This window comes from Branchiostoma floridae, chromosome 9, assembly GCF_000003815.2.
Source record: "Branchiostoma floridae strain S238N-H82 chromosome 9, Bfl_VNyyK, whole genome shotgun sequence".
Classification (NCBI taxonomy): Eukaryota; Metazoa; Chordata; class Leptocardii; order Amphioxiformes; family Branchiostomatidae; genus Branchiostoma; species Branchiostoma floridae.
The window spans coordinates 3529922-3556162 of record NC_049987.1 but is presented as its reverse complement, the minus strand read 5'-3'; the positions used below and the strand labels follow the sequence as shown (position 1 = coordinate 3556162).

General features: G+C 39.1%; 1 protein-coding gene across 5 annotated transcripts in view; it reads right to left on the bottom strand.

Moving 5' to 3' along the window:
* LOC118423400 (glutamate receptor ionotropic, kainate 2-like) overlaps positions 1 to 25217 on the bottom strand; it is a 37748-nt gene extending 12531 nt beyond the window's left edge. For 2 of the 5 annotated variants that reach the window (XM_035831536.1, XM_035831539.1), the window contains exons 1-7: positions 24253 to 25217; positions 22394 to 22549; positions 5120 to 5371; positions 4342 to 4520; positions 2648 to 2707; positions 1335 to 1484; positions 383 to 535 (exon numbers count right to left, since the gene is read on the bottom strand). In XM_035831536.1, coding sequence (XP_035687429.1) covers positions 383 to 535; positions 1335 to 1484; positions 2648 to 2707; positions 4342 to 4520; positions 5120 to 5371; positions 22394 to 22549; positions 24253 to 24334 — 1032 coding nt within the window. In that variant the 5' untranslated portion in view covers positions 24335 to 25217. The remainder of the gene's footprint in view (positions 1 to 382; positions 536 to 1334; positions 1485 to 2647; positions 2708 to 4341; positions 4521 to 5119; positions 5372 to 22393; positions 22550 to 24252) is intronic. The other 3 variants (XM_035831540.1, XM_035831535.1, XM_035831537.1) reach the window with 3 other exon arrangements.
* Between the last annotated feature and the right edge of the window lie 1024 nt (positions 25218 to 26241).

Genomic DNA, 26241 nt, shown 5'->3' with positions numbered 1-26241 from the left:
ATTCATATCTTCGTTTAAATTTTCTCATAATATTTGCAATTTCTTTTGTTCCTCAATGTAAGGGTATATGGGAAAATTTTGACATGGAAAAATGTAAGCTGCGTTGAAAGTAAATAAATTTACTTTCTGGTATAAATTGTTGAAAGGAATTGTCAAGCATTCTGGCAGAACTTGGCATTGTTTCAAACCAGATTGTGGAAAATGGTGAATGACATTTTAGCCTTACACGCACGGGAGAATAGAAATTGCATTATGACTTATCACAATAGGCTCCTCGTTGCAGATACAATAAAAGTAACGACCAATCATAATCATCACGTACAGCGCTAGTCGTGAATTGTCTGTGCTTGTTTTCCGTTAATCTGCATTCTGATCCGCCTACCTTCTTCAGCTGAGCTGTGAAAGCCTTCCCGAGAGGCCAGGGATTTCCCTGCTCACACATAATGGGGTCCAGGCGGATGTTTGTCTTTCTCTGAAGGCTGGATAGAGCGTGGGCGATGACGTAGACGGCATCATAAACAAGAGCAACCGACGTCTGTATTTCAAGGAAATAGAAGAGTGCGTTTATATTGACTGAAAAAAGCAGTAAATACTACATCATATGGCCGTAATGGTTGAATCATATCACTGTTATGCCTTCCCCTTTACCCCCAATTGTATACTGCGAACCGAACAACCGTTTCTCAAATCAAATGGACAGGGTGAATAAAACGCCATAGAGCTATTATCTGGCACCGTTCCCGAGATGCCTCATCAGTTTGCATGCCTCCATTCTGAGCGAGCGTTTCGTTGAATAAAGGCATTACTTTTAATACATGCTACTCTTGCTAGGAGCAATGTTAAAAATAAAAAAGAGAATGAACAATTTGTAAAGGTTATTGTTTTCATATGTCCACACGGCTACATACATGTAGATTAGGGCGTACCAAGTTACTTCTAAGCCACCATCGGGAAATGCATCGGAGTAAGGTCGTATACTGGGTGGGCAGGAAATTGATTTTTGTACGGGAAAAATGAGTCGTAATTTGTCCGTCATCTTCGCAGACAGCGGCTAGATGCAGAGATTTGGCTCTCCACTTTCACATTTGCCGGAGTGTAAAATACAAATGCGCTTTCAATTGGAATAAAAAAAGTAAAAGTCCGTATGAATAAGAAAAATATTTATGAATTTTCGAATAAATCTATTATACTATCGTCTGTTTCTTACTGTGAACTAGCTTTATTACAGAGTGATGTACATTACATAAATGTTATCAATATTATAAAAAAGTGATGAGAAATTGCAATGTATGTGGATAGACGTTAGATCCAAGGTGAAATTGAAATCGATATACCGGCAGTCTAAGTGGATCCAGGCTGGTACTGTTTTGCCAGTCACTCCATCTGTTGAGTATAGTCATCACCAGGGGCCGGCCTCTATCCATTAGTGTAAATGACGTGATGTTAACCTCCGTGTGAGCTGGGAGTCGAACTATGTCCATGTCCTGTAAAGACAAAGAAAAAAGATACGCACAGAGGGCATTTGCAAGATCATATTGCCTGTAATAACATAACATAACATAACATAACATAACATAGAGTCCATTCCAAGACACCATGAGGGTTTTTAGGCGATATTTATAATTAGTCTGAATTATTTTGAATAAAAGAATATCTGAGCCACAATAATTAAATTATTTAAAAAAAAATTGACTGAGAAAGTATTCATATATTTGAATACCTTTGAATATTTTAGAAACATTTTGAAAGTAACTGTGCAAAAATATCTTTATTTAGAATAATTGTGAAACCTCTGTGTGATTATTTCACATTTACAAATATTAACAAAAAATGGTAAACCTCTCCAAATGGTTAAATTAGTTTATTGCCCCCATAAAAGTAAGCCCCATTGTTGTATCTGTATATTTTTAGATTTCACTGCTGGGCACTGGTGGATCCTTTGTTGAGGGCCATTGTTGTATGGCACCCAACCATACTTTGCAAGGATGTGTGAATTGCCATCTTCTTAGCCCACTGAACCATTTACAAAAAATGGTAGAAAATGGTAAATAATGGTAGAATGCTGTTATCATTATTTAGAAACCATTAGAAGTATCCAATTCCATACGGTGAATATTTCCAAAGTTTTACAGGACCAGGGAAATATTTGTAAAGTTGAAACAGTGTTACAAATATTTCTGAAGTATCAAATGTCCTAGACATATAATTACAAAACTTTAAAATCAATTCTAAACAATGGCCACAAACATACGCACGGTGTCTTGGAATGGACTCTAACATAACATAACATAACATAACATAACATAACATAACATAACATAACATAACATAACATAACATAACATGACATAACATTACAAAAAAAGGTCGGTCAAACTGTTTTTTTTTGTAATGTTATAATCAAAAGCCTCTTTTTCTATATTACCTCAGATAATTCCAACGTGACCGAAAAATGACGTCATACAAAAGAAACGTTATAAATCAAAATGCTGGTGACCGTTGCCCAAAGAATAAAAACAGCATATCAGTGTTTTTTGTACTTTCACTGGTCGAGTGTTTTGTGTGATTTCCAAGATTGGGATTGGAAAGACATTGGAATAAATGACCGACATGATGTTTGTGTTCTTACGGAGGGGTGGGTACTCACCAGTGACGTCACGATGTAATTGTAATACTTGCTCAGCATTTCCATATTTGGGTCGGAGGCCTGTAGATTAGAAGAATTTTCTTTCATTCTATTTTATTTTACATGATATATTGCACCAACTTCCAGATAAGAATGGAAGTAATTTACGTATCGAAGTCTGAGAATATTGTATGTTTCCATTCATTCAAAGATATGAAAACTAGCGTGAAGAGTTTAAGTGCAAAGAAACAAAACAACAGGCAAGAAAGTAACCAGAGTATCAAGGTTAAGACTATTGCTCGAGTTGTTTTGATTGATGAGTAGCTCTAACGATTTTGAATGCAATGTTTTAATTTATTTTTTTCTGTCCTTGACTATCTTGTGAATTAAATTCATTTTTTAAGCTACATCTATGCACTACACCACTGTTTCATAGTTGTGAAATGGGTACAACATTTTCGATTTCTATATGTATCAAAGGATTCATTCAAAAGCCAGCAGTTACGATGTTTAGCACAAAAGTAGGTAACAAGTCTGTCATGGTAAGCCATCATGGCGTCTTCTAGTCTGGCGCTGATCTGTGTACAGAATCAATTCAGCACAGAGCCACAGCTACCAGACAGGAACGCGATCAACTTCAGCTCGAGATTCTTACAACGTCCCACTGACGTGCCAACGGTATAAATTTTACGGGCAATTTGGTTTGAAGAGACCTGTTGTCAGTAACTGGACCCGCTGCTACTGTTATAAGCATGACGGTTTATAGCGTCGGTCTGCAAATATCATGTCAGTCTGTCGACCATGGAGACGTATTTCACTGACAGGGCATCCGCGAAGTACTTCATAGACTACCAAACATCTTCCTTACGACCATGCGAAATGCCTGCTGCATTGTCAATGGCAATCAAGATGATAACAACAAATATCAGAGGAACAAAAGGATATAGGAGGAACATTAAGGTATTCAGGTAGAGAATTATTTCCAATCAAAACCCATTGCCTTTCATTTCCAAGTTACTGTTCTATGTAGCCCCATGTATTTTTATGTAGGTATGAAATGCATATTTCACATCAACGCATTATTATGGAAGTTCATTTGTTTGGTACACAATTGACAATGGTTCGTTTCAGCCTTTTCCCAAACGCAGGAAATGTGAATTGAAAGAGTTTTGTGGTCATTTTCAAGAGATGGTTGGACCCAATTTATGCTCAGTACACGTCCCTTTGCCAGTGGTTAGGATTCGTCACTAAATAGAGACGGGTGGCGGTATAGACTTCCAGCCACCTTTGACCCGGTGCTTACGTCACTCTTCCCGTAAAATGACGTGTATTGAACAGCCAGGTTCAATTTATATCAAAGAAGACCGCTGCAAAACGAATAAACAAACACTTCGAGTGTTGTGTACATATAATTTGATTCTTCATTTTATTATTTTACATCTTCTTTGACTTTGGAATCCCACAATACCAGTATCTCTTTTCTGATTTTTGTTTTTTGCAATTCACTGCATATATTGCCCAGTTCGCAGCTGCTTTGTACGATGTATGGTTGATATTTTAGAGACACGGACGAAAATGGGTGTCGTCAGAATATAGTATTCTTGAATCAACATGGCGTAATTGTTAAATGTTAATGTTTGTTCATAATATAGTCATATAGAATAGCATACACATAGAACTGTACATAAACCTTGTTTTCTTAAAAGAAATATTACCTGTTGTAGGAATGTTTCCAAAGTAGACGTGCTCAGATCCAAGACGATCTCGGTTGTTCCCGAATTCCGTATTTCCCTCAGTACGTTCCGAGAGTCGCCCTTTTCCACCTGGTACACGATCACCTTTACGCGTTGTCGCCTGGCCGGTAAACTGATGAGCTCCTGTAGCCGAACTAAGGCTTTAAGACAACAAATGTACAATGAAAAAAAATGCTTAGTAGAGTGTGACGAGAGGGTATGTAATATTGTACAAGTTTTCCCAATGTTCACTCGTATTTCGGATCGGGCAAAAGTACAGGGGATATATAAAAAATGCCCTCTTCTCAAGAACAATAATATAAAACAATAACTAGCATTGCATTGTAAACAAAATTCAGTATACAAAGTGTTACACGGTGGAAATTGAAAGTTCGCCAAAACAATATAAGTTGAATGATTACATATTTTAATTACATATACAAAAATATACCCTTGTACGTTGTACGTTATCACATGGTTTGATCTGAAGGCCCTCTGTTCCTTTGTTAAGATTCGTTATTACTTTATTGAATTATTGGAATATTTCATCAAGCAGTAACTACTTTTTAGAGGTGAACACACGAACCTCCAAATTTTCGATGGCTATCAGTCCATCTTGATCACGGAGTGACCCAGTTCTCGCGAGAGTTGTGAGAACGAGGTCAAGACTTGCTTGGATCTTATCATTGAATTAGATCTATAATTCATTAATATTCATCTGTAAAGCCTAAATGTATAATTTGTAGCTGTGCAAATTTACCTTTGTTATCCTCATACACTAACGCCACATCCACCCAACCGTTCTTGGTCACTAAGTCCACAATCGCTCTGCCGAAAAGTGACGACTCTGGGAACAAGCTGACCAAGAACGAATCAACGTCGCGTTCTGCCATCCAGCTAGTCTCGATCCCAGGAACGTTGAAGCGGCTGCTGATCGATCTGAGCGCAGAGAATGTCGGTCCTGATGACGTCTGTAGTATTGCAGGCACTGGTGTTGATAACAAGCTACATGCTGTAACGGTACAACAGTAAAGCTTTCAGATAGACTGATTCTGACTGTCGTTAACAGTTCAACGAATGATACCATGTCAATTAGCGGTTAGACCAATCGAAGAGTTGATACATGTTCGTCAAAATATTTGTTTAGACAGAGTTGAGCGGAGCAATGAGAAAGGTTTACGAGTATTTCGAAAGATTCAAGAGTTTGAAGACGTAATCGGGACACAACACGGCGACAGGCACATCTACTGGACATTCGTCCATTTTTGTCGGTATTTCATGTCACGGTATAAGTAGAAATGACATTTTCGTGGTCTCATAAGTTTGCACTTGAGAAGTAGTATTACATTGGAGACACAAATTTGGGGTAAAAAGGCTTTACAAAAATGAACGTAAATAGGAATATTTGAATTCTACAGTATTTGCATTTCAGTGATCACCCCATTTTTTTTACATTTAGATATCTTTAGTCCTCTCAAAGAGCCCATATAAAGTGCATATTAAATGCAGGGCATTTAAGAAGTAACAGAAGAACACATAAGACATGTCAGTTCAAGTTTTAGACGATTAGGCTGCGGTCGATTGTAATGCAAATGAAGACACCGACATGGCAGTCAGAATCTGCTCGTTTTTTAACAGTGAGTTATAAAGCTCTCATTATTGCTTACTTGGGCCGGAGAAAATATTACAAGACTGCTGCATAACATAGAGACATTTGCTTAATTGTCTATCGCTTTGAATGAAGCACAAATTAAACTGACAATGGGGAACCATGTTAGCCAAACGTCATTTCAAATCACCCAGGAAAACGCTGAAGCTTACCCTCTTCACGGAATATATTGTACGGCAATGCATAAAATAGAGCACAGTCATGTAAAAAGCATTCAATGTTTGTCTTATAAATTCAAAAGTAATGCGAAACCATTGTTTGTCACAACATAGAGACTAAACACCAAATAGCAATTACTTAACTAAATATGATTTTAAAAACGGTTATAGCGACTTTACCTTTCATTTTGATTTTCATTTTGAATTGAAAACTATCATATAGAACCACAATTACTATTCAAATGCTTGATAACCTTGATCTAGCGAACGAGAAATGTTTGTTATGCATGTTGGGTAAGCCGTGAACGACAACTGCTTCTAATAGCCTAACACTCAGGTTCTGAAGACATGTATTATTGCTTTTACGACTTAAAAGCAAATAGCTCTAATTGAGAGCAATGGATCAGTGATTCCGGTCCAACCAAGCCCTCCCATGGGTGGAAAACTTGAGTTACGTCCAAGCTAGTTGGCAGGATAAGATGCGTTTAATAGGTCCTATCCAATAGCACGTTACACACTCCGGTAAGCGGATTTCTGAAGGCTGATTCCATTGTCCTTGCTCGTCCTAGGCTGCAAGAAAAGCTTTGATTTCTCAAGAAAGTGTAAAAATTAGCATGTTTATTAATAAAATAAACGCAATGTAAGCGGCTTATTGATACGAATATGTTGTACTGGGAGTCTAGTTTTATTTGAAGAGTTGCAAACTCTTCAGACTAAAGCGAGCGCTCATTGAAACACTAATACACGTGACAAATCGATAAATACAGAATAAGTAGCATATGGCTGGAAAAAGAACCACATTACAACCATTGTTTGAGGTGAATGTAACAAATTAAGTATGGGATGAAACGCTTTGCACAGTTCGTATTCATGCTCACATATTGAATATTCCTGATACAGTAGTCCTAAGGTCTTAAAAAGCCTCTTTGTTTTAAGTCATGCAGATTTTGCTGCTGTTTCTTCAAAGATTTAAGATAAATTAAGCTTGGTTGTCATTGAAAAGCTCCAAAGAAAACCCCTCCCCCCAAAAAAGTCAAAGTGAGGAACACCGGGGATTAACTAAATAATCTTCTGTCCATTGCCTCCCCACTTGGCAATTCGACGCCACTGGCGCTATTCCTGGTACGGACACAGCAAGTAACTTTTGTGTTTGACATCAGCGCGCTCATAAAGTTTCCCCTGATTATAGAAAAAAAGAATAATTCTCATTTCTTCGGAGCTGGTCAAGGCGGCGAGAAAGTACCAAAATGGGAAAATATGTTGTGTTGTTACCTTAAAGTTGTCCAAGGGACATGAGCGAGGTAGCCATATCTGTAGATGTAGATATAGAAGTAAAAATAGTTGGCTAGTTGGAAACGTGGCACTATGTAAGCCTTGAGTGTAGTTGCCAACTTGGTAAGCGATACCAGTCTACCACACCTGTGTCACTTTTACTTCACTATAGTTCCATTTGAATACAGGAATTGATGATTTGTTGTGTGTGCTACTTCGAGTTTTGTAACAACGTTTTTGGTGTCTATTTTGAATGTAGCCAGTTTTACACATCTTGTTTTTTCAGGTTTGAAGAGGATGTCGTCCATGAAATTTACTTGCTGTGGCCCATCTTTGTGTCATTTTGCCCCGACGACTACCAGATAAATAAATGACAATCTGTGTTAATACCCTGTGATAAATTACCGAAAGACAGCTAGCGTTGTTGAGGTTCCGTTTGGTTAATCTTAAGTTAATTACGTCCGGGTTTAAGGGATATTTGTCTTCCTTTGTTTTTACAAACTTAATCCAGACCTGTGTTTAGTGGCACTTTCATAGACACTACTTCTTAATATCAATTACACAATAAAGTTTACTTGCATGATTCCACCATATTGACGATAGTTTGCCGAATGATATTCTACTAATTAGAAATATGATTCATCCATTATTATCCACGTTACATGTTCATGTTATAGATTTCCCTTCACCACCTGTACTGTGCGCATCCTATTGCATGTCTAACACTAGAAGTAGAAGTAACAGAAAATTGCAACCGTGACCTGAAGGATGGTTACATGCTAGGAGGAAGGTTGCAGGACGCCACGGAAAACAGACTCATAAAATCATATTGCCTTTTTTAACACTATAAACGCCCCATCTGCTGTTGAGTTCATAGCCTGAGGAGAGTCCTCAAGCTGCAAATGTTTCGAACCATTTATTAAAAAAAAACAGTGTCCGAAAGTCACGTCCCCAATGTGTGGCCAACATCTTGATGGTGGATTTTCTCCCTCAAGACACTCTCTTCTGTTCTGATAATGGATGATAAAACTTGAACCCTGAACGGCCTGTAGTTTATAAAGAGAAATCTGTCGAGGCATCTTCAAGAATCTTACGTTACCTGGGTCATTGCCTTCGACAGGGAGGCTTTGTGTTTTTAGTTTTGCTACTTTGAACCGGCTGTAGTGTTGTTCGTGGAACTCACATAGACCAAACATGATGTACGTGAAATACATGTTGATTTTGTAAATAGTTGAAAGCAAGAATATTTCGTATTCCAGTCTCACAGTTCTAGCTTTTATTGTGCATTAGCCACATGGTGAGAGCGCGTGGTGTGCTGGGACAGAGGATAACACATTAGTGAGTTGGGCTTCGTTAGTAGCTGCTTGTAATGGTCTCCTACTACAGGGAACGTAGCGACTCTCAACAGTACGTCTGTGTAGTAAGTGGCAATGAAAATGCATTGAAATGGCGACGAAGTTATGGTTTATATGTATTAAATTGTATATTTCCGTTGTTGGTATGTTTTAGTATTCACCTTTTATCCTATGGTTGTTTAACAAGATGAATGTTTGTAGGGCACTGCTGTCAAGGAAAACGGTCTTCTGCGTGTGGCCAGTGTCTTCGATATTACATTCAACAACAAACACAACTTGCTAACTTATTGAATTTTTCATCATGCAATGTAAAAGTGAACATTGTTTCTGTGTGCCCCCAAACTGCCATAGGTTGATAGATTACTCTGTCATCTCTAATCTTGGCTAACGAGCTGACATGTCCAGATGTCCTCTACTAATCTTGCTGGAGTATAACTTAGTACACTTTCACGCTACTTGGGAATTCTCTTCGGGGAACGGAAGAATACAGAATAGCATGATGCAACTACGCACGCGCGGACTCTAAATTCTTGACATGCCTGTCCAATTCTGGGAATTCTTGGCAAACAGACGCACACTATACTATTAGGCCCACCACATGAGGCGTCACCAAAAAGTTATTTACGGAACAAAAAAGAATAACTAAACAAGTTGATGCATACGAGTGGTAGATTTGAAAACATACCGGATGGTAAATAGCACAGAAGTAGTACATTCTAATGCCTTGTTTTTATTTGCACATAAGAAAACAATAATACAAAGGTAACGAAAACAGAAGAGAAAAAGCCCACATATCTTATGCTGTGTCTACGTGTCTACCCCTTATTAAAAAGTGTAGAAATATCAACTATAATGATATGTAATCATATAGTTGTATATGGTGCAAAAGGAAGGAGAAAAATCTGATACAATTCAGTGCATTGCAAAATATACATCAACAAATGATACAAGACAAGCAAACGTTATAATAACATTACCAACTAGGAACTTACGGGAAGAACAGGATTTAAAGTTATTCGGTTTTGATAGCAGCTGTCATATCTTTACAACTTATCACAATATGTCTAGTGCTCAGTGTACTCGTACAATACTGTTGAAACTTTCCTTGAAGTTTGCCCATTGGCGCTTCGAGCTTTTAGTACTTTTAGTACACGCATCGGACATCTACCACTACATGTATACGGTATCAAACATCAACGATAAGGAAAAAAGCATTTCCATGGGCGGCTTACTGCAAATGGACTCGAGCTAGACGTGGCATTAAGATATCAAGTTGAAAAATGGATCCATTAGCCCCAGAGAGACAACTGTGATGTATGATGGCTCTTAGCACATCTCTTTTCAGAATCACACTGAAAAAGTAGCGATGTTCGGAGCTGCGGCAGCCGTGACTCTGTAAGAATGACAGATGGTGTATCGGATCCGCTGCTGCAGCTCTGTGGCATTACGCTTGCTCTCGTTTTCTTTGTAATTGCCGTGATGTATGTTTGTGTTCCTGTAATCTTTCACTTCCATTAGATTCCATTGCAATTTCTTGTATAATGTATGAACCATGGTATATGATGTGATTTAGGCAGGCCCATACAAACAAAGAAAATCAATAACTTTCATTTTATTATATAAGTTACATAGTCTTCTAGTGATCTGGTGTCTACCCTCCCTTTCCGTCCACCGCCTAGGACCTCCTCAGCCATCTTTACACCAGTTTGGAGTGACAAAAGTCGTTTTTATCTTTAAAGTGTCTATCCCAGAAAGAAATGTCTCTCGGTCTTCTGTACACTAGCCTAGACACTTGGCCATACGACGACACAAATGTAAAATTACCATAATTCGAAAAACAAGTGTGCAGGAGTCGTATATGAACCCAAAGTCAATACGTATTGTACTTCAAACATGTTTATATAGTTTTGATATTTCGTAAAAATACCTATTGATGATTATATATATATTTATGTCTTTGTGATGTTTTATGTAGTATATAACTATATATTCCTTGTAATTTTTTAACCCATTTTTGAAACTAAGGGGTATAGAATCAATCCGACTGCCGTGCTACCGATCTTGTGTCCTTGGGAAAGGCACTTTACACGACTTTCCTCACTCTACTCAGGTGAAAATGAGTACGTAGCTTCGGCTAGGGCCGTCCCTCGGATAGGACGTTAATCTGAAATGGCGGCTCTGAAAAGGTGTCCCTTGACACCTGTTTCGCGATACCCTCCATTGTCATCGTATACGGAGAATCCTAATAGATAAATGAATAAATGAATAAAAATAAATAAAGTCCTGACATGGCAACACCAGTTAAATGCAAAAGTTTTGAATCCTCTGATTTTATAGCGCCCAGGAATGAAAGTCCACGTCTTTCTGTGCAGAATTCCGATGAAACAATTACTGGTAACAGATGAGGGTTCTAACGTAGTCGGACGCATTCAATACAGTTGTTCCCATGGCTTGTTAGAAGGAGTGAAAAGGCTATCAGATCCATTAATTAGGTAAATGTTTATCTGGCATGCGCTTTGTAATGGACGCCCGATGCATCATAAGAGCCCGTTAACCCTATCTAGACGGGAGGGGTCTGAAAGTGCTCGCGCCAACTTTGACGCCGTAAAAGTGCTGAACGGCGTGTGCTAGGAATTTTCATAGAATGGTGTTGGCAACAGCTTAACGATAAACTGTGATTTTTCGTGATGCACTGACACGGGCATATTTTACCAAATTTACTAATTTCAGTTTAAACAATGATGCTTCAAGGTTTTATTGCTGAAGCACACCTGTTTGCCTATATCAATAACAAGCCTTTGTAATTCTATGTTACATTTATGATTAATTATAAAAATTATGCTAATTTTGACGTCATTAACCATATAATCAGGTTACAATCATGTTACGTCCGCTCAGATTTCGACAAGACCTTTTATTTTTGTACAAAACACTTGAACGTTTCTAGTCCATTTTCATAAGGCTGTGGGGTTATATGTAGAAAAAACGTCTTTTAGAAAATTCAAGATTGACGAAATAAGATGGCCTTTTCTCAGTAGAGACGGGGGTCGCCATAGACATAGACATATAATTTACTGCTCGGCGAGTCACATAGCATAACATGGCGGTACAAAACATAGGTTGGCTCATTGATTGACATGTACGAACTGTAATGTAAGAGATCCCACGCTGCCATAGAAACATCACAATGTTTCACCCGGATATCTGATAGGAGAAGGATTTTCAGGACCACGCTACAGAAGGACGGAGAACTGCCATTTGCAGACATTTGCCAGGGAATTATTTGTAAACGACTGTCCATTTTTCATGTATGTAATCCTTTTAAGCACCCAGTTGTGACATGGTGTGCATTCCCAAATCATAAATATATATCAAAACGCTCTTCACATCACTAAATGAAAGATCAAATGTCCTTTTTATATCATCTAGGCACACCTTTTGCTCCTTAAAGAAAATACTTGTTTATAAAGATTTATGTGTAATATATGAAAACAGGCAGAAGAATCGTAGCCGCAGTGATGTATTCTTGTCCCTTAGACCTAGACTGAGACTTAGTACTTCCCTTGTACAGTTAATGATGTTTAACATTGTCCTCAGTACCATGAATGCCCACGGACCCGCTGATCGGTACAAACGCTTCGTTGAGTTGAGTGATTTATGGAGACGTTTTTCCCTGTCAAGTCCTTTATCACTCCAACACAGCAGAGCTGGCCTTGTGCAGATAGCAAAGCCCGAGTCCGACCACGGAAGGACCCCGCTGATCCCGCGGTCCATTGAGTGGCAGAGATAGATCTCAAAGGACATGCCACCTGAAAGCCGATGCATGGAGCTTACTCTGTAAGATTGCAAGACTAAGTTGACTATGCTGCAAGCGTCCTGCCAGGGACGTGCATCAGAATCTGTTAGCGTCAGGCTAGAAGTATTCTGGATGTTTTCTGTCTGTAGAGAACAATGAATTTCGATTTAGTGCTAAGCCTTCATTCGAGATTCTATCATGACTTTGTGCCGCTAACTTTCATGATTTCGCCAACTACATGACGAATGCAACTCCAATCTGGAATATAATGTTATTGATAATGTCTGTAGAAGTATATCTTGATTACTGTTACATTTAAAATTGGTTTACCTCATGATGCATTAGCAGGTCTCCTGTATATCTTTGTATTGCGGCAGTATTGTGATCACGGTGTTGACGTTACATACATGAGATAGTAAAGTTTAGAGCGTGAAATGAGATTTTAAATGTGGATATTAGGCTTCTTTTAAAGTAGTCGAACTTTAAGTTGGAAATATGGTAGTTGCAAATACAGGCTGATGAAACAAGTAGTTTCGTGGTCTTGAAAAGTAACGTTACACGTTCACTACAAAAATACCTTGTATTCCTGATACCCGCAGTACCACCTGATATCACGTACATGACTAATATAGGTCTTTCTCATCTAGAACGATATTATGATCAAAGTAAATTACATCTTTGGTAATAAAGGCAGATAGTGAATTTCAGTAATGATGGGCCCGTTAAGATGTAAACGATAGCGGAAGTTATAATCTACGGAGTCTTTTATCGAGATTAATAGACTAGGTGTGGTTTTCAATGGAGCGAGAAGAGTGAGGCATGTCTCTAAGGTTTACACATTGATTCGATTAAGATAAGGCCGATTGGGTGTCGTGTTGACTAATGATCACCTCCTCTGTCTTCCTACAAATCTAGATAATAACATAAGCGGCTACCTTTAAGGTAATTTACAAAGTTGGAAAGGAGATATTAGTTTGGCAACTTATCAAAATGGTATTCTCAGTGGTTTCGCTACAGCTCGCGTCAACCGTGCACTTCTCGATATGTGTGATGGGTTCTTTCAACCGTGCTCTTCTCGATAAGTTTGTTGGGTTCTTTCAGATGCAGAGGTTTGACACTTGAGGATTATACGCCTAAAGCTCCCTCATCACACACGAGACCGCCGGCTTTATTTCCCCATCCGAAATGATGAATGCAAATCTTTATCGGGCCTTCACGAATTAGTGAAATCTAGCAGAACCAGCCGGAATTAAGTATTTGCAAAATTCGTGCCACATTCGGGGCCATTCGGGTGGGAATTCCAAATGGACTTTATATCCCCTCACACGAGAAGGAATGAGCCAAAATGCCGTCAGAAGAACTATTCTTTCTCTATGCCTGGGTATTTGAAGTGCATTATAGACATTCTCACTGCATTCCAGATATTCTTTTGGCCACCTTCTGGCAGCATTCGAAGTGGCTTGTCGTTTCAGTTCTCCTTCGAATGAGATAAGAATGTTTCGAATAATGTGGGAATGCCACAGAATGCGGTCATACTGCAGTTAGAATAGTTAGAATACACTTTGAACGCCGTTTAACATTTCGCCACTTCAAATGCACCTCGAAAGTTTTGAGCATGTCACAAACTTTTTGGCCAGCCAAAAGAACGGGCACAAATATCTGGAATGCAGTACGAATTTCTAGAATACACAAGAATTCCCAGGAATAGAAAAGATGTTCATTCTGATGGCATTCCGGCTCATTCTTGCTCTCGTGTGAGGGGGCCTTTACAACATGTACGAGCGGGAGCCAACCCTAGACACTACTAGAATCGAACCTTGTCCTGAATTGATCCAGATGACCAAGTATTGGGTTGTGTTTTTGCCTGCGCTTTGGTGACAGCAACAACGCATTCAGTGTCAAGCTCGGACCTTAAAAGCCATAGGCATTCTCCGGAGTTCTTACGTGAGAGAAATTTACAAGGTAAAAAGTGTATATAAAGTCAAAGACTTCATTTGAGGTAAGGTGGGGGGCGGACAGGACATGAGAAACCCATTAGCCTGAAGAGGGGTGAGGTATTGTAAGTTATTCTTTAGGGGTCTATCGGCAAAACACAAAATACAGAATCATAACGAATAACATACGATTTAATGCAAAATGATTAATCCCAATCTTTATAGATTACCGCGTTAATACTTTACCCGTGTCATCCAGCCTTTCCGCACAGAATGATGACAGAGAAAACTACTGAGGCCATGTTAATTTGATTACATGGATGGCATCCTCCGGGAACGCCGAACCTGATGCGAGCGTGTGAATAAAAGGGGTTGGACCCCCGAACCTTGACTTCTTTATGGTTAGGAGGGTGTAAGAAATGACCGAACACACAGAGCATGGTATACTGAACAATACATACCTCATTGTTGTTCGCATCATTCTGTTTCGTCATTTTACGACCTTAGCTTCTGCTATCCGCTATCTTTATATTGAAAAGATCTACGGAACACATATTTGTTTAATTTGCAGCTGATCTGTACAATTTACAGTTTAGTGAAAAACCTTTATGTTTATGTGGGAAACAGACGCTGATGTCATCCATGTAATCGAATTAACCCGGCCTAAGGTAACAATCAATATCTATCGACTGTCCACAAAACAGCTGTCAGCACTGGGCAGATGAACTTGTAAGGTCTTTTGCCCGAGCAGACGAACCATTAGTTCGATCGTCACGTATGTTAGCCCGGCTTACGAAGGGCATTCGCTACACCAGGAAGACAAAATCCCGGCTGATTGGATTATCATGGAGAGGGTGCTGCTCAGACCAAAACGACGTGGCATACCGGAGGGGTCAGAGATCATAATCGCAGTAAATACATCTGAGCCGAATGACTGAACAATATCCCAAACATTTCGTCAGCACTGCACGTTCGCCAGGATTTAATTTCGCGATAGAGGGAAAAATGAATTTTTGAGGTGGTTTTAAGTTCGCGGTAGCACCATGCACGTCTCTTACTGCCATGGAAAAATGTTCGCGGTGGTTTTAAGTTCGCGATGAAGCGGCCTCTGCATCCACAGTATTCTAGTTTATCCTTAATCTTCCAAAGAAAGTCATTCAACGTTAACTAAACATGGGCCACGAACGATATGCTCGTGACCCAAGTTCATCATCTTCTATAATTTGATTTACACATGGCTTTGTTTTTTCCATATTCAATGTTAGTTGTCGTATCCTTTTTCGCGAAAAAAAGGAAATCCAATTATTTGTTGGTTGAATTAGCAGACAGTTTGGTGGAATGAACGGAGGAAAATCCGATATTCTGCTGACTTTCCTTAACCTTAGGAAAGGTTTTGGGGTCATAGATCGATGTTCCTCCTGGTATTTCCGGGCTTCGATCGCTCTTCACCTTTAGTTCAACAATTAACAAGCCGATAGAGGTAGACTTGAACGGTATACAGACTCCTTTTGAATATACAAGCTAATTAGAAAGGAAGTTATTTACTTACATGATTTTTCATATAGAAAATGAAATTTGTATGCGTTTTTATTTGAACAGGTTACATATCAAATCTCCATTTACTAAAGATAAATATTTAAAGCTATATTACTTCTAAATCAAAACTTTATGTGTCGCAGTCATTGTAGATATTAACAATTGACGATCTACAAACTACACAGAACTCAAGAGTCATTTGTCGAGTGATTCTCTACTTGACGTGTTCATGACACACTGTAACATTTAAATTGACACACTGCCATTAAAAGAAAGACCAATGCTAAATCTTACAAACGATTTATTAGCACAAATCAACACAAAGCATTTACACAAGAACTTAAAAAAACATTCTACACTGTTAAGAAAATGATCTTTTAAAGATATTTTCCGTTAACCAAAGTAGATGAAGAATTCGCAAAAAAAATGCAAAAAAACACTACTGAGTTTACACCGCTTCTATACTGTTGAAACAATTATTTTCTAAAACTTTCCTTTTACCAACATGGGTGAATAATTCGAAAACAAACGCAAAAAGGCACCACTGGGTATACACAGGTAATGGTGGGTATATGTAGGGTATTATTTTTATGCCGCTAGATTTTGGCACCCTGTCAGACGTGCTGTGACTTTTACGCCACAGTGTATATCAACTAGAGCAACACATCCTACTGGGTACTCCACAAGTCATGTGAGGATTAATTCCAACTCTTTATTGATGTGCAAGAATTCCTTGATATATTCTGATATATCCTAGGAATTCATGTAGGAAAACAGTCACGTTGATTTGGTTATATGGATGACAATGTCGACATAATAGACCATACTGTAAACCACACAAAGCAACTGTAAAGTTAGCACTAATACTGTAAATGCATTTAAGTTCGCGGGGATTTAATTTCACGGTAGAGGGTAAAATGACTTTTCACGGTGGATTTAAGTTCGCGGTAAGACCATAGACTGCAGTCTAATACCATGATAGAAAATGTTCGCGGTAGTTTTAAGTTCACAGTGAAGTGGTAACCGCAAAAACCGCGAACATTAATCCACCGCGAACATTTCTGTATTGACAGTATGCCATTAAAGAAAAAAACAACAGCGAAAAACTGATACTATTATATATGAATGTCGCAGAATAAAAAAGTAGATTCAAGAATAATAATGAATAATCTATGGTTCAGTATACCATACTCTGTGTCTGATCTTTGTTTAACCTTTCTAACCACTTTATCATTCTGAATGCAACTTTTTTTAACCGTCCGCTCGCATCAGTTTGGGGTTCCCAGAGAATAACATCCACATAATCAAATAAAACTGGCCTAAATCTCAGCCGTAAAGCTGTATAAGATACCCTTCCACGTTCCCACCTGACGAGACTGCCCATTACCGGTACTGCACATCCCTCGGGTATTTTACTCTGTATTAACCTCATTAAGCTGGATTGTCCCGCAGAGGTTAATAAGTAACCACAGACGTGACCAACATACTGATAGACTGGCTGGAAAGGGTTGGACGTTATATCGTTCATAGTATATGTAAAAGGGAATGGTAGGGTGCTTGGATCAAAGCTTGGTGGTCCTAGGTTCGGGTCCCATGATATGCTTCGACATTGTGCTCTTTGGAAAAAACATTTAACGCGAATCTCTTCACTTCATTCTGTAAGAGATGTGTACCTAACTTTCTCTAGAGACGTCCCTCGGATAGGAACGTTAGATTCAGGTTCCGTTTTTGAGGAGAGCCACATAAAACGAAAAATTCACAAATATCAGAAATGATGACATTTTATAATATACGATATTGCAGAATATTCTATTTTTCTTTGTTCACTAGTCTATTAGGTGACGTGCCTTCTCTCAAAGAAACACAGCGTTGTTGGCAATTTACATTAGTTCTTAAATTGATAAAACTCTTAATGCAATAACTTTGACATTTTTCATATCTAGTCATTATCAAAATCAACTAGTCAATAAACTTGGAGTCTGAACGATCCTCCAAATGGCGATAAATTTGAACTCAAAATATATAATCACGAGTCGCGGTGATGCAATCAGGACTTTGTGTGAACCGGTCTGATAGACTGATCACCTCCTAAAAGCCGACGGGAAGTCTGTTCCCTGTCAGCCTTAAGGCTGTCCAATTGATCAATTTGTAAAATAAGATCAGTTGACTACTAAGTCTGTTTAATACGAATATGACATGGTTGTTGTTGCATTTATAACTTGAGAAAAACAATTGGTCTAGGAAGACTAAGGATAATGAACATCATCATCATCATCATCATCATAATGATGAACATAATAACCATAAATACTAATGCATATGCATAAACATACCCAGTCTGGAATACTAATATCCTACATTCTAACTCGAAACATTATGTCAATCTATAAGCCATATAGTTTCTATTCTGTATCTGAATTACATGAAAACATAACCTTGCCCATTATATGCCCATTCGCGCATAACATCATATATTTGAATGGGTTTCAACTGTTCCCTACATATCTTCTTATTATAGTCGTCAATATTGTATAGACCACGTGAACAATAGCTAAAATGTCAAACTATTTGAGGAACAAATTAAACTCAAGTCCAGATAGGGCATGATGTGCCTTAAACAAGCGATCTTTTGACGAGAGGAAAAGCAAATATTAGAAACCTTGCGCAGTTATGTGTATCTGACGATAATTATGCACGGTTTGCTTCTGAAAAAAAAAACGTTTTTTTGCGAGCCTCGGTATCTGTTTGGAACTGCCGAGTTCCCTGTGACGTCATGGGCGGGAATCACTAACCTGATTTCCCTGGCAGCAGGATTCAAAAACCAGAAGTATAATTCATAAGATTTGATGTTCAATAACATCAGAAGCGTGCATACTAGTAATACTAACTTGGTTCACAATTAACAATACAGTACAATACAGTAAACATCTCGAGCCCTGGCGTGTTAGCCATTGTATATAAAACCACTTGGTCCAACAGATAAGAACAGATAAACAACAGATAAAACGATTAAAAAGGAATTGAAATATGTACAGTGTATATACGAAATCTTCTATTCATCCACATTTTCATTTAAGAGCTGGGTGAGATATGGTAAAGGACTTGTTTTGTAACGCTTGGTGCGTGCTGGCAATTGGTCAAGTTTATTTTCATTTACCCTTAGTTTTAGTTTAGTCATCCTACCACTGACTTCACGCCTTAACTGTGGCAGCCAGTTAAGTACAGGTTGTATAGTTGATACAAACGCCGTTGTTCAATGAAAAATACCCGTTATAGTTTTCTATAATCAGGCATATTTGTGCCATTGGCAGCCTTAGTACTACTTTGAGACTACTTTAAGCTCTAACCTCAACAGCATTTCCATTGGTGAAGTAAAACGGATAAATCCTATCAGATTTGACAGATATGGGATTGTTTTCACATTTTATTGTATCTCGGCCCTAACTAGGGTATAGGAAATCGATAAAGATATGGCTGGTTTTGTAAATGACATTAGCCTACATTTTGATAAACAATATAAATCCAATAACCTAAATAGCCGGCATTTGTGAAAAACCAATACCATAAGTTACAAGCGTAAGGAAACAAATAGTTGTACTAAGAAGAAACGACTGTTGATAGAACTACAGAACTAATACTTGGAGCATGTGTCAGTTAGCTATTACAGTGATTGACTCTTAACGGAATAGTATAGCAAGGGCTTCATAACAGATGTTCATAATTTTTATATTAAAATGTGAAGGGTCGATTTGAAGCTAGATGATCTGAATTAAGAGTGGTCTCCCTTTAATTAATTGTTTTGTACCAAATATGAAACAATAATAACTGCAACCGCCTACTTTATTACAGAAGTAAATGTAGTAGAAAACAGCTCGGCTGGCAACTTCGCTACCTCTAGACGTTAGCGGCATTCCAACAAACACATTGGCATGATTAATTGTAGTTGTCTGATCTTAGTCCTCATTCATATGCAAGACGTGATGGTGAAAACATTTACTGGTCTCCGTTTATTTTGTTTCAAGGACTAATAAATGTCAAATGATGTGTCCATTGCTTTTTTATTATTTCATACTGATACACAGATGAGCATCAAGTAAGGTTTAAGGTTACGGCAGTTTCAAATTTGTGATGATTAAAAACTTTTCAGACGCTGTAATATAAAAATGTTGAGTTGATAGATAAAAACAAGTCAGTCTAAAGTTGCATGATATGTAAGGGTTTGTGTGATAATCACGTATTTTCCCAGACGTGCATTTAACGAGCGACATTATAAACTACATGATAAAGTGATGCAGACGAAAGATAATTACATAAAACAGTTTATGCTAATGAGTGGCAAATGAAGGTTTTATTGTCATTATCGCGTCACTCTATCACGGCTGGGTTATTCTGCTTCGTCATGTAAGAAACACTTGAAAAAGGTTGACGACTAGAAGTCCATGCGGGATGATTCAATAGCATTTAAGTATGTACCCATAGTTGGTGGAGCAGAGAAAATAGAAGCGATTTTTTTCAACAAAGCTAAATGCACTGACCACTTCCTTGAAACATGTAATAGAAATTAGAATCCCCCATTGTTCATGGCCTTTTCTAAGCATATTGGATGCATTTTAGAAGAGTTTGTGGCTGTTCAACTGAAAAAAGTATCAAAAGAAGCTCAGAATAATAATTTCCCAAACATAAATCTGTCCAATAGAAGCTCATGATTCTTTGTGAACATGAAGTACATTTTTAACATCACGACTTTTTATCACAAACCACAAAGTAAGAGAATCAATGTAATTCTCGTGCTTCTTGAGCTTCTGACTTCTAGGGAACTGACCAATGGAACAGATGCTAAAAGCAAAATTTATTCCTGCAGGTAACAGTAATGTATTTACCAACTCCTTGCGTCTAAAGTAGAAATTATGTCTTCCGACAACAGATGGTTGTTCTCCGCGGTAGTCCTCTTACTGACGTGAGTTTGACATTGGGTATCTGAACTCATCAGACAACAGCTCGCACAAGATGCTCCGGAGACAATTGACCCCATTTATGTCCCGTAGCGGAGCTAATACCGCGAGCTTTTCTCTCGGCACGACTGAAGGATCTCTCCACCTGCCCTCAGCATTTAGTGCGACTATCAATACCTCCTATCCGTACCTCCTATCTGCTCGCTAGTCGTTTGTATTAATTTGACAGCAGGTTTGAGCGAAGGTTAATGTAATCATGTTCTGTTGGAATCAATCACGTCCCCAGGGTACGATACAATGACTGAGGGGGAGGGGGGTGCCGTAGAGGACAATCAGAGGTCACCAGGGATAATCAGAATACAGTAGCGTAGATCATTTCAGAACAGACGATTATGGGGGAAATAACGTTTGCAGTAGGTGGTAATTTGACTATAAGCTTCCCTATCTGTTGATATTTCAGTTTCAAGAAAGGGCGAGCTAAAAAAAAACTAGCATCAGAATTATTTTATTTCAAAAGTTCAAAAGAGGCTTGCGTACGTTTGTCATGTTCTTATGTTCTCTTATATGCTGTGGGTACATATCATATGTTGTCATGTACTAGTATGCTTTAATATTAGGCTAGTTGAAGTATGGAATCAAGAATTAATGTGTAGGAGAGCCATATTACCGACATTTTAATCACTAAGCTGAATATTCTAGTTTGTACGAATAGCCTACACTATACAGCAGTTCAGACCCAGCAGGAAGTTGATCCCATCTGCCACATGGCGAGAATGATGAAGCTCCTTTCTGACGGTTTTGACGTCCGCGTATATCACAGGTGGAGTCAAAGGACGCTGGCAGGATGAAAGACGGGACTTTTAGGCAGATTACTTGCGCCGTGAGGAACTGGCTGTCAATACTCGACTTATCCCGCGGCCACTTCAGGCAGACGTTTTCATCATTGACTGGATCCCAAATGCATTTTACCGGCCGCGCCATGAAGGTCATGTTTTCCTGTGTCTCTACGTTTGTTTGTCTATGGAAACCAAATCGAAAAGTCGTAGATGGAATATATTGATGATATTTCGTATGCTAATAAAAGTTAACAAAGAGAAGAAACTCCTTTGAGATATTGGGCGCACTAGTGGTTTTGTACGGTACTGCGGGGGAACTTTGGTATCTCTTGTTCGGGACGATTTTCTGTTGGTATAAATCTTGTAGTCGGAAAGAAGTAACAAATGTTTAGTCGCTCTTGCAACTTTCTTTTGAACTGCAGGAGTTGTTTCAATTGTAGCTTTGAATTAGAATAAATTTTATAGCCATTTTTATAGTATATAGAAATGATAAGTTATCTTAGCGGAGGTATGAAACAAAGCTTACCTTGCATGGCTGCTGTGAAACTCGTGTTGGAGACCTGCTGTGTATTGGAGATAAGCTTGGTTCTGGGGAGGAGACTTTTGATGGAGTTAATGTTGTTGATGGCGTACCGAACTGCCAGGTCTTCACGCTGAGACTCATTTCTCTGTAACAGTCCTCCTGAAAAATGGCAGTAAACAAGATTTGTAACGATCACCAAGAATATTATGGTTCTGATAGATTTCTTGTGTTCGTGTGTACGTGTGTGTGTGTTCGTGTGTACGTGTGTGCGTGTGTGTGTGTGTGTGTGTGTGTGTGCATGCAGTGCGATAACATAAGAATGCCCAAAAGGATGGCCTTGATACTTTGCGCGTAAGTTTTGAGAAGATTTCGAAATGGGTAGATTTGGGGTCACCTAGTGACTTTCTATCAGTACTGCAGAATATCCACTGGTTTTGTGATATTTCGTGTTCTAGACAAGTTACGGTCACAATCTTTGTCTTGGAGACTCAGCTCTTGTAGCCAGAAGGAAATGACATACGTTTGGGCAATGTAGGAGCTTTTTTGTAACCGCAGATTTTTTAGTTGTATAATATGATTCATAATACGATGGCACAAATGATATTGTTTTATATATGTAACGGGCACCATGCATTTTCTTCAGTTATAAAAAAGCGCTTTGCCCCCATAATGGTTTATCTCCAATAGCTGATAAATAGCTTCTGCTCGGGATTTCGATTTAGTCAGGAAATTTCATTTGCGCCGAGGGTTTCAATACTTCAATCAAAATTAGCATACTGACAAAGGAAGAATGTGAGATCTGACTGTGAGGTATTCACCAGCGGTGTCCCTTATAGGAAATTCGATAGCAAAATGGCATATATGAAGTCGAGAACAACAAGAAGCATCTGTCTTGTTTAATAGAACACCCAGGTAGTTCAATACGATATAGTTTCTCATATAATATCACCTTGGAATAGAGCACGTTGGTTAGATGAGAGCACATAATGTTACCGTTCAAAATATGGGGAAGGCCGTTAGCTTCAGATTATCGTTATGGTGTAATGGGCCTATGGGTATATCAATATAACAGGGTGCAATCGGGATTTCATTTTGTAATGAAAAAATTGTTTGGGGAATCTACTAGTGATTCTCTACTTCGGATATCTGTTGGTCTTTGCTAAGTTCAGAAATGGTCTTTTAATACTGATGTATCTTCAGCCATACTAGACGTATCTGGAGACCAGCCGCATGTGGAGTTCTACCGTTAAACTCACGGCTTTTTCTCCCTTCTTTCTCTATCACAAGTCAGAACGAAAGGTACTGCTACCCATAAACAAGCAGACTGAAGCCAGACTCTTCCCCCCGATGGTTTACACTCCCAGCTGTAGCGGGATCATGTGCAGGCCTTGTTGTGGAATTGCTAGCCGTTAATAACAGCGCTCGCAAATTTTGCGGAGGTCTGTATTTTAGGAGGGGTTATGTGTCATGTGCCTTTGGCAGTGAGGTAGTATTAAGATCACTTCGAGAGAGAAGCAATTCGGCAGAGGCAACTAGATATAAAGCTGCACATTAGAAGAATAGCAAATGTTTTGTACCAAACGTAATGTTCGTGCCTATGTCAGAACTAGCATTCAGTTAGGACTAATGGTGATTAAATGTACAGATGGAAGTTGCCCCTGTTTCCCTGGTATAGTAGAAGTAGTTAGTTCGGAGTTGGATTAATTGTCAAGCAGAAGTAAGTCAAGCGCCTCCATACGCTAGCCTTTAAGCGTCCCTTCGGGCTGAAAGCTTACGCCTTCACAGCACCAGAGAATCCACGTTTAACGGTCTGATGATAAGAGAGCTGTCTACATGCGGCAGTAAAGATCGATAGAACTCACCTATAGTAACGGTGTCCAAAGACGACGCACACGTGGAGAAGAACGCCATAGTTGACGCTAGCATCAGCAACACCACCGCCATGTCTGCTGAAACGTGTCCTGGTCTCCCGTTACTCCCTCTCCCGTCCGTACTACCGCGACAAGCCGGGGAAACGACGCCTCTCTGCGGCCACACTGTTTACTACAAATGACGCCAAACCCAGGCGAGATCCGTACATGCCATGTGCATTAGAGTCAGCCTCTTATCTGCAGAAATGTTCAAATATGGTTATCAAAGCACTTCGCTGGCTCGCTGGGATATCTCACGGACACGTCACGTTTCACAACGCGTTATCTGTTGTTAGTGCTGCTGAACATTCGTGACTCGCCTTTTATCCACGGGAATTCTTTTGACACACGAAAAGTGGCCGGTGATTTTAAAAGATTATGTCAGCAATGCATGTTTCACAAAGAAAAAGGAAACCGGTAGGGACGCAAAAAATAAGTTAAATTATTTATCTTTAGTGACATTTTGTCTTAAATTCTAGTCGTTGGTAGCTCAGCTATACTTACATCGTCCTCGTATAATGTTCAATTACTCCACTGCAGGTAAAATATGGCTAAGAGAAAATTCCCTTTACGGTAAAGCAGGTGATCTGATCATTGCAGACGCACAGAAAGAAAATCCCATCCTTCGTTCAATACACAGCGTGAATGTTTCTCCTCGCACACGGAAAGTGGTCCATAGAAACCCCAGAAAACTCCGAACCATCAATCTTCTAACGCGGAGCTCAAATCTCTTGATCTAGGAAGGCCATTTTACGGCTGTGAAAGGGAGGGGAAAATCCGGCTGAGAGGCAGTATCAGAGGAGTCCCCATCAATAGTACCGAAGGAAGTCTTTGTCAAAGCAATTCGGCGCGCCAGCAAATAACCATCGCCGGAACATATCATCGCGGTGCCGCTACAAGGTATTAGACCAGGAGAGACGGAAGCACCGGGGGCAGCGCGGCCCGCTGTGTGGTGTAATCGAATATGGGTAGAAAAATTGGCCTCCACGGTCGCGCAATTTTGAAATCACATTAGGTGCAGGGGGTAAGTAGATTTGATGGATTTGCACTATCGATGAATATAAGTGTGCTGCAAAAATAACTTACAAAACAAAATAGAAGAATTGTAGTGTAGTTGATATGCAAAATGGCTTCTGAGTAAATCCTAAAGACAGGAAAGAAAATGCCCGTCCTTTAAAAGTCCCGCAAGTTGCGAATCACAAGGATAACGAAGAGATCAGCCATGATGGACAAGAAGATTAAGACTGTATATGATGATGAATAGGAAATGCATCATCTCGGATTAGATGGCCCCTCGGAGGCACATCGTCTAACGCTGCCGGGAATTCATGGCAAGAAGAGAAGAATTGGTACTGAATTGGTATATGAATCAGAAAGATAAGAAGACGGTGGGCAATTTCAACACAACTGTGAACACTCCTTTTGTGATCTGCAAGGCTTACCATTAAATGTTTAAGATGCATTTTTTTTAAATTATGAGATACGGTACGCAATTATGATATGATGAGCCTGACATTATTTAGGAAAGATAAGAATGATAGGCAATTTCAACACTACCAGAAACATCTTTTTTTTTTGCACCATCTACATTGCTGGCCATTTCTTCGGTTTTTAGAAATACATAATTCGATTCTGTGACAAATACGATATACGGGAAACGACATTAGTTGGGACACAATGTCTGTGATTGTTGGAGACAGAGACTTACTTTAGAAAATCACATCACAAAGGTCGTAAAAGTATGATAGCGCTGGAGATTACTACTCTCCCATCAATCTAGCATCAGGTCAGAATTAGATGGAAGTGGTTCGCGTGGCTGGTGGTATTAGGTTTGTATGGGGTCCACTGGAACGTGAGCTACATACAACACTACCACAGGCGAACTGGTAGTTAGGCCCCCTTTACACTAGACGGCGATCGCGCTGCGCTCTTACTGCGACC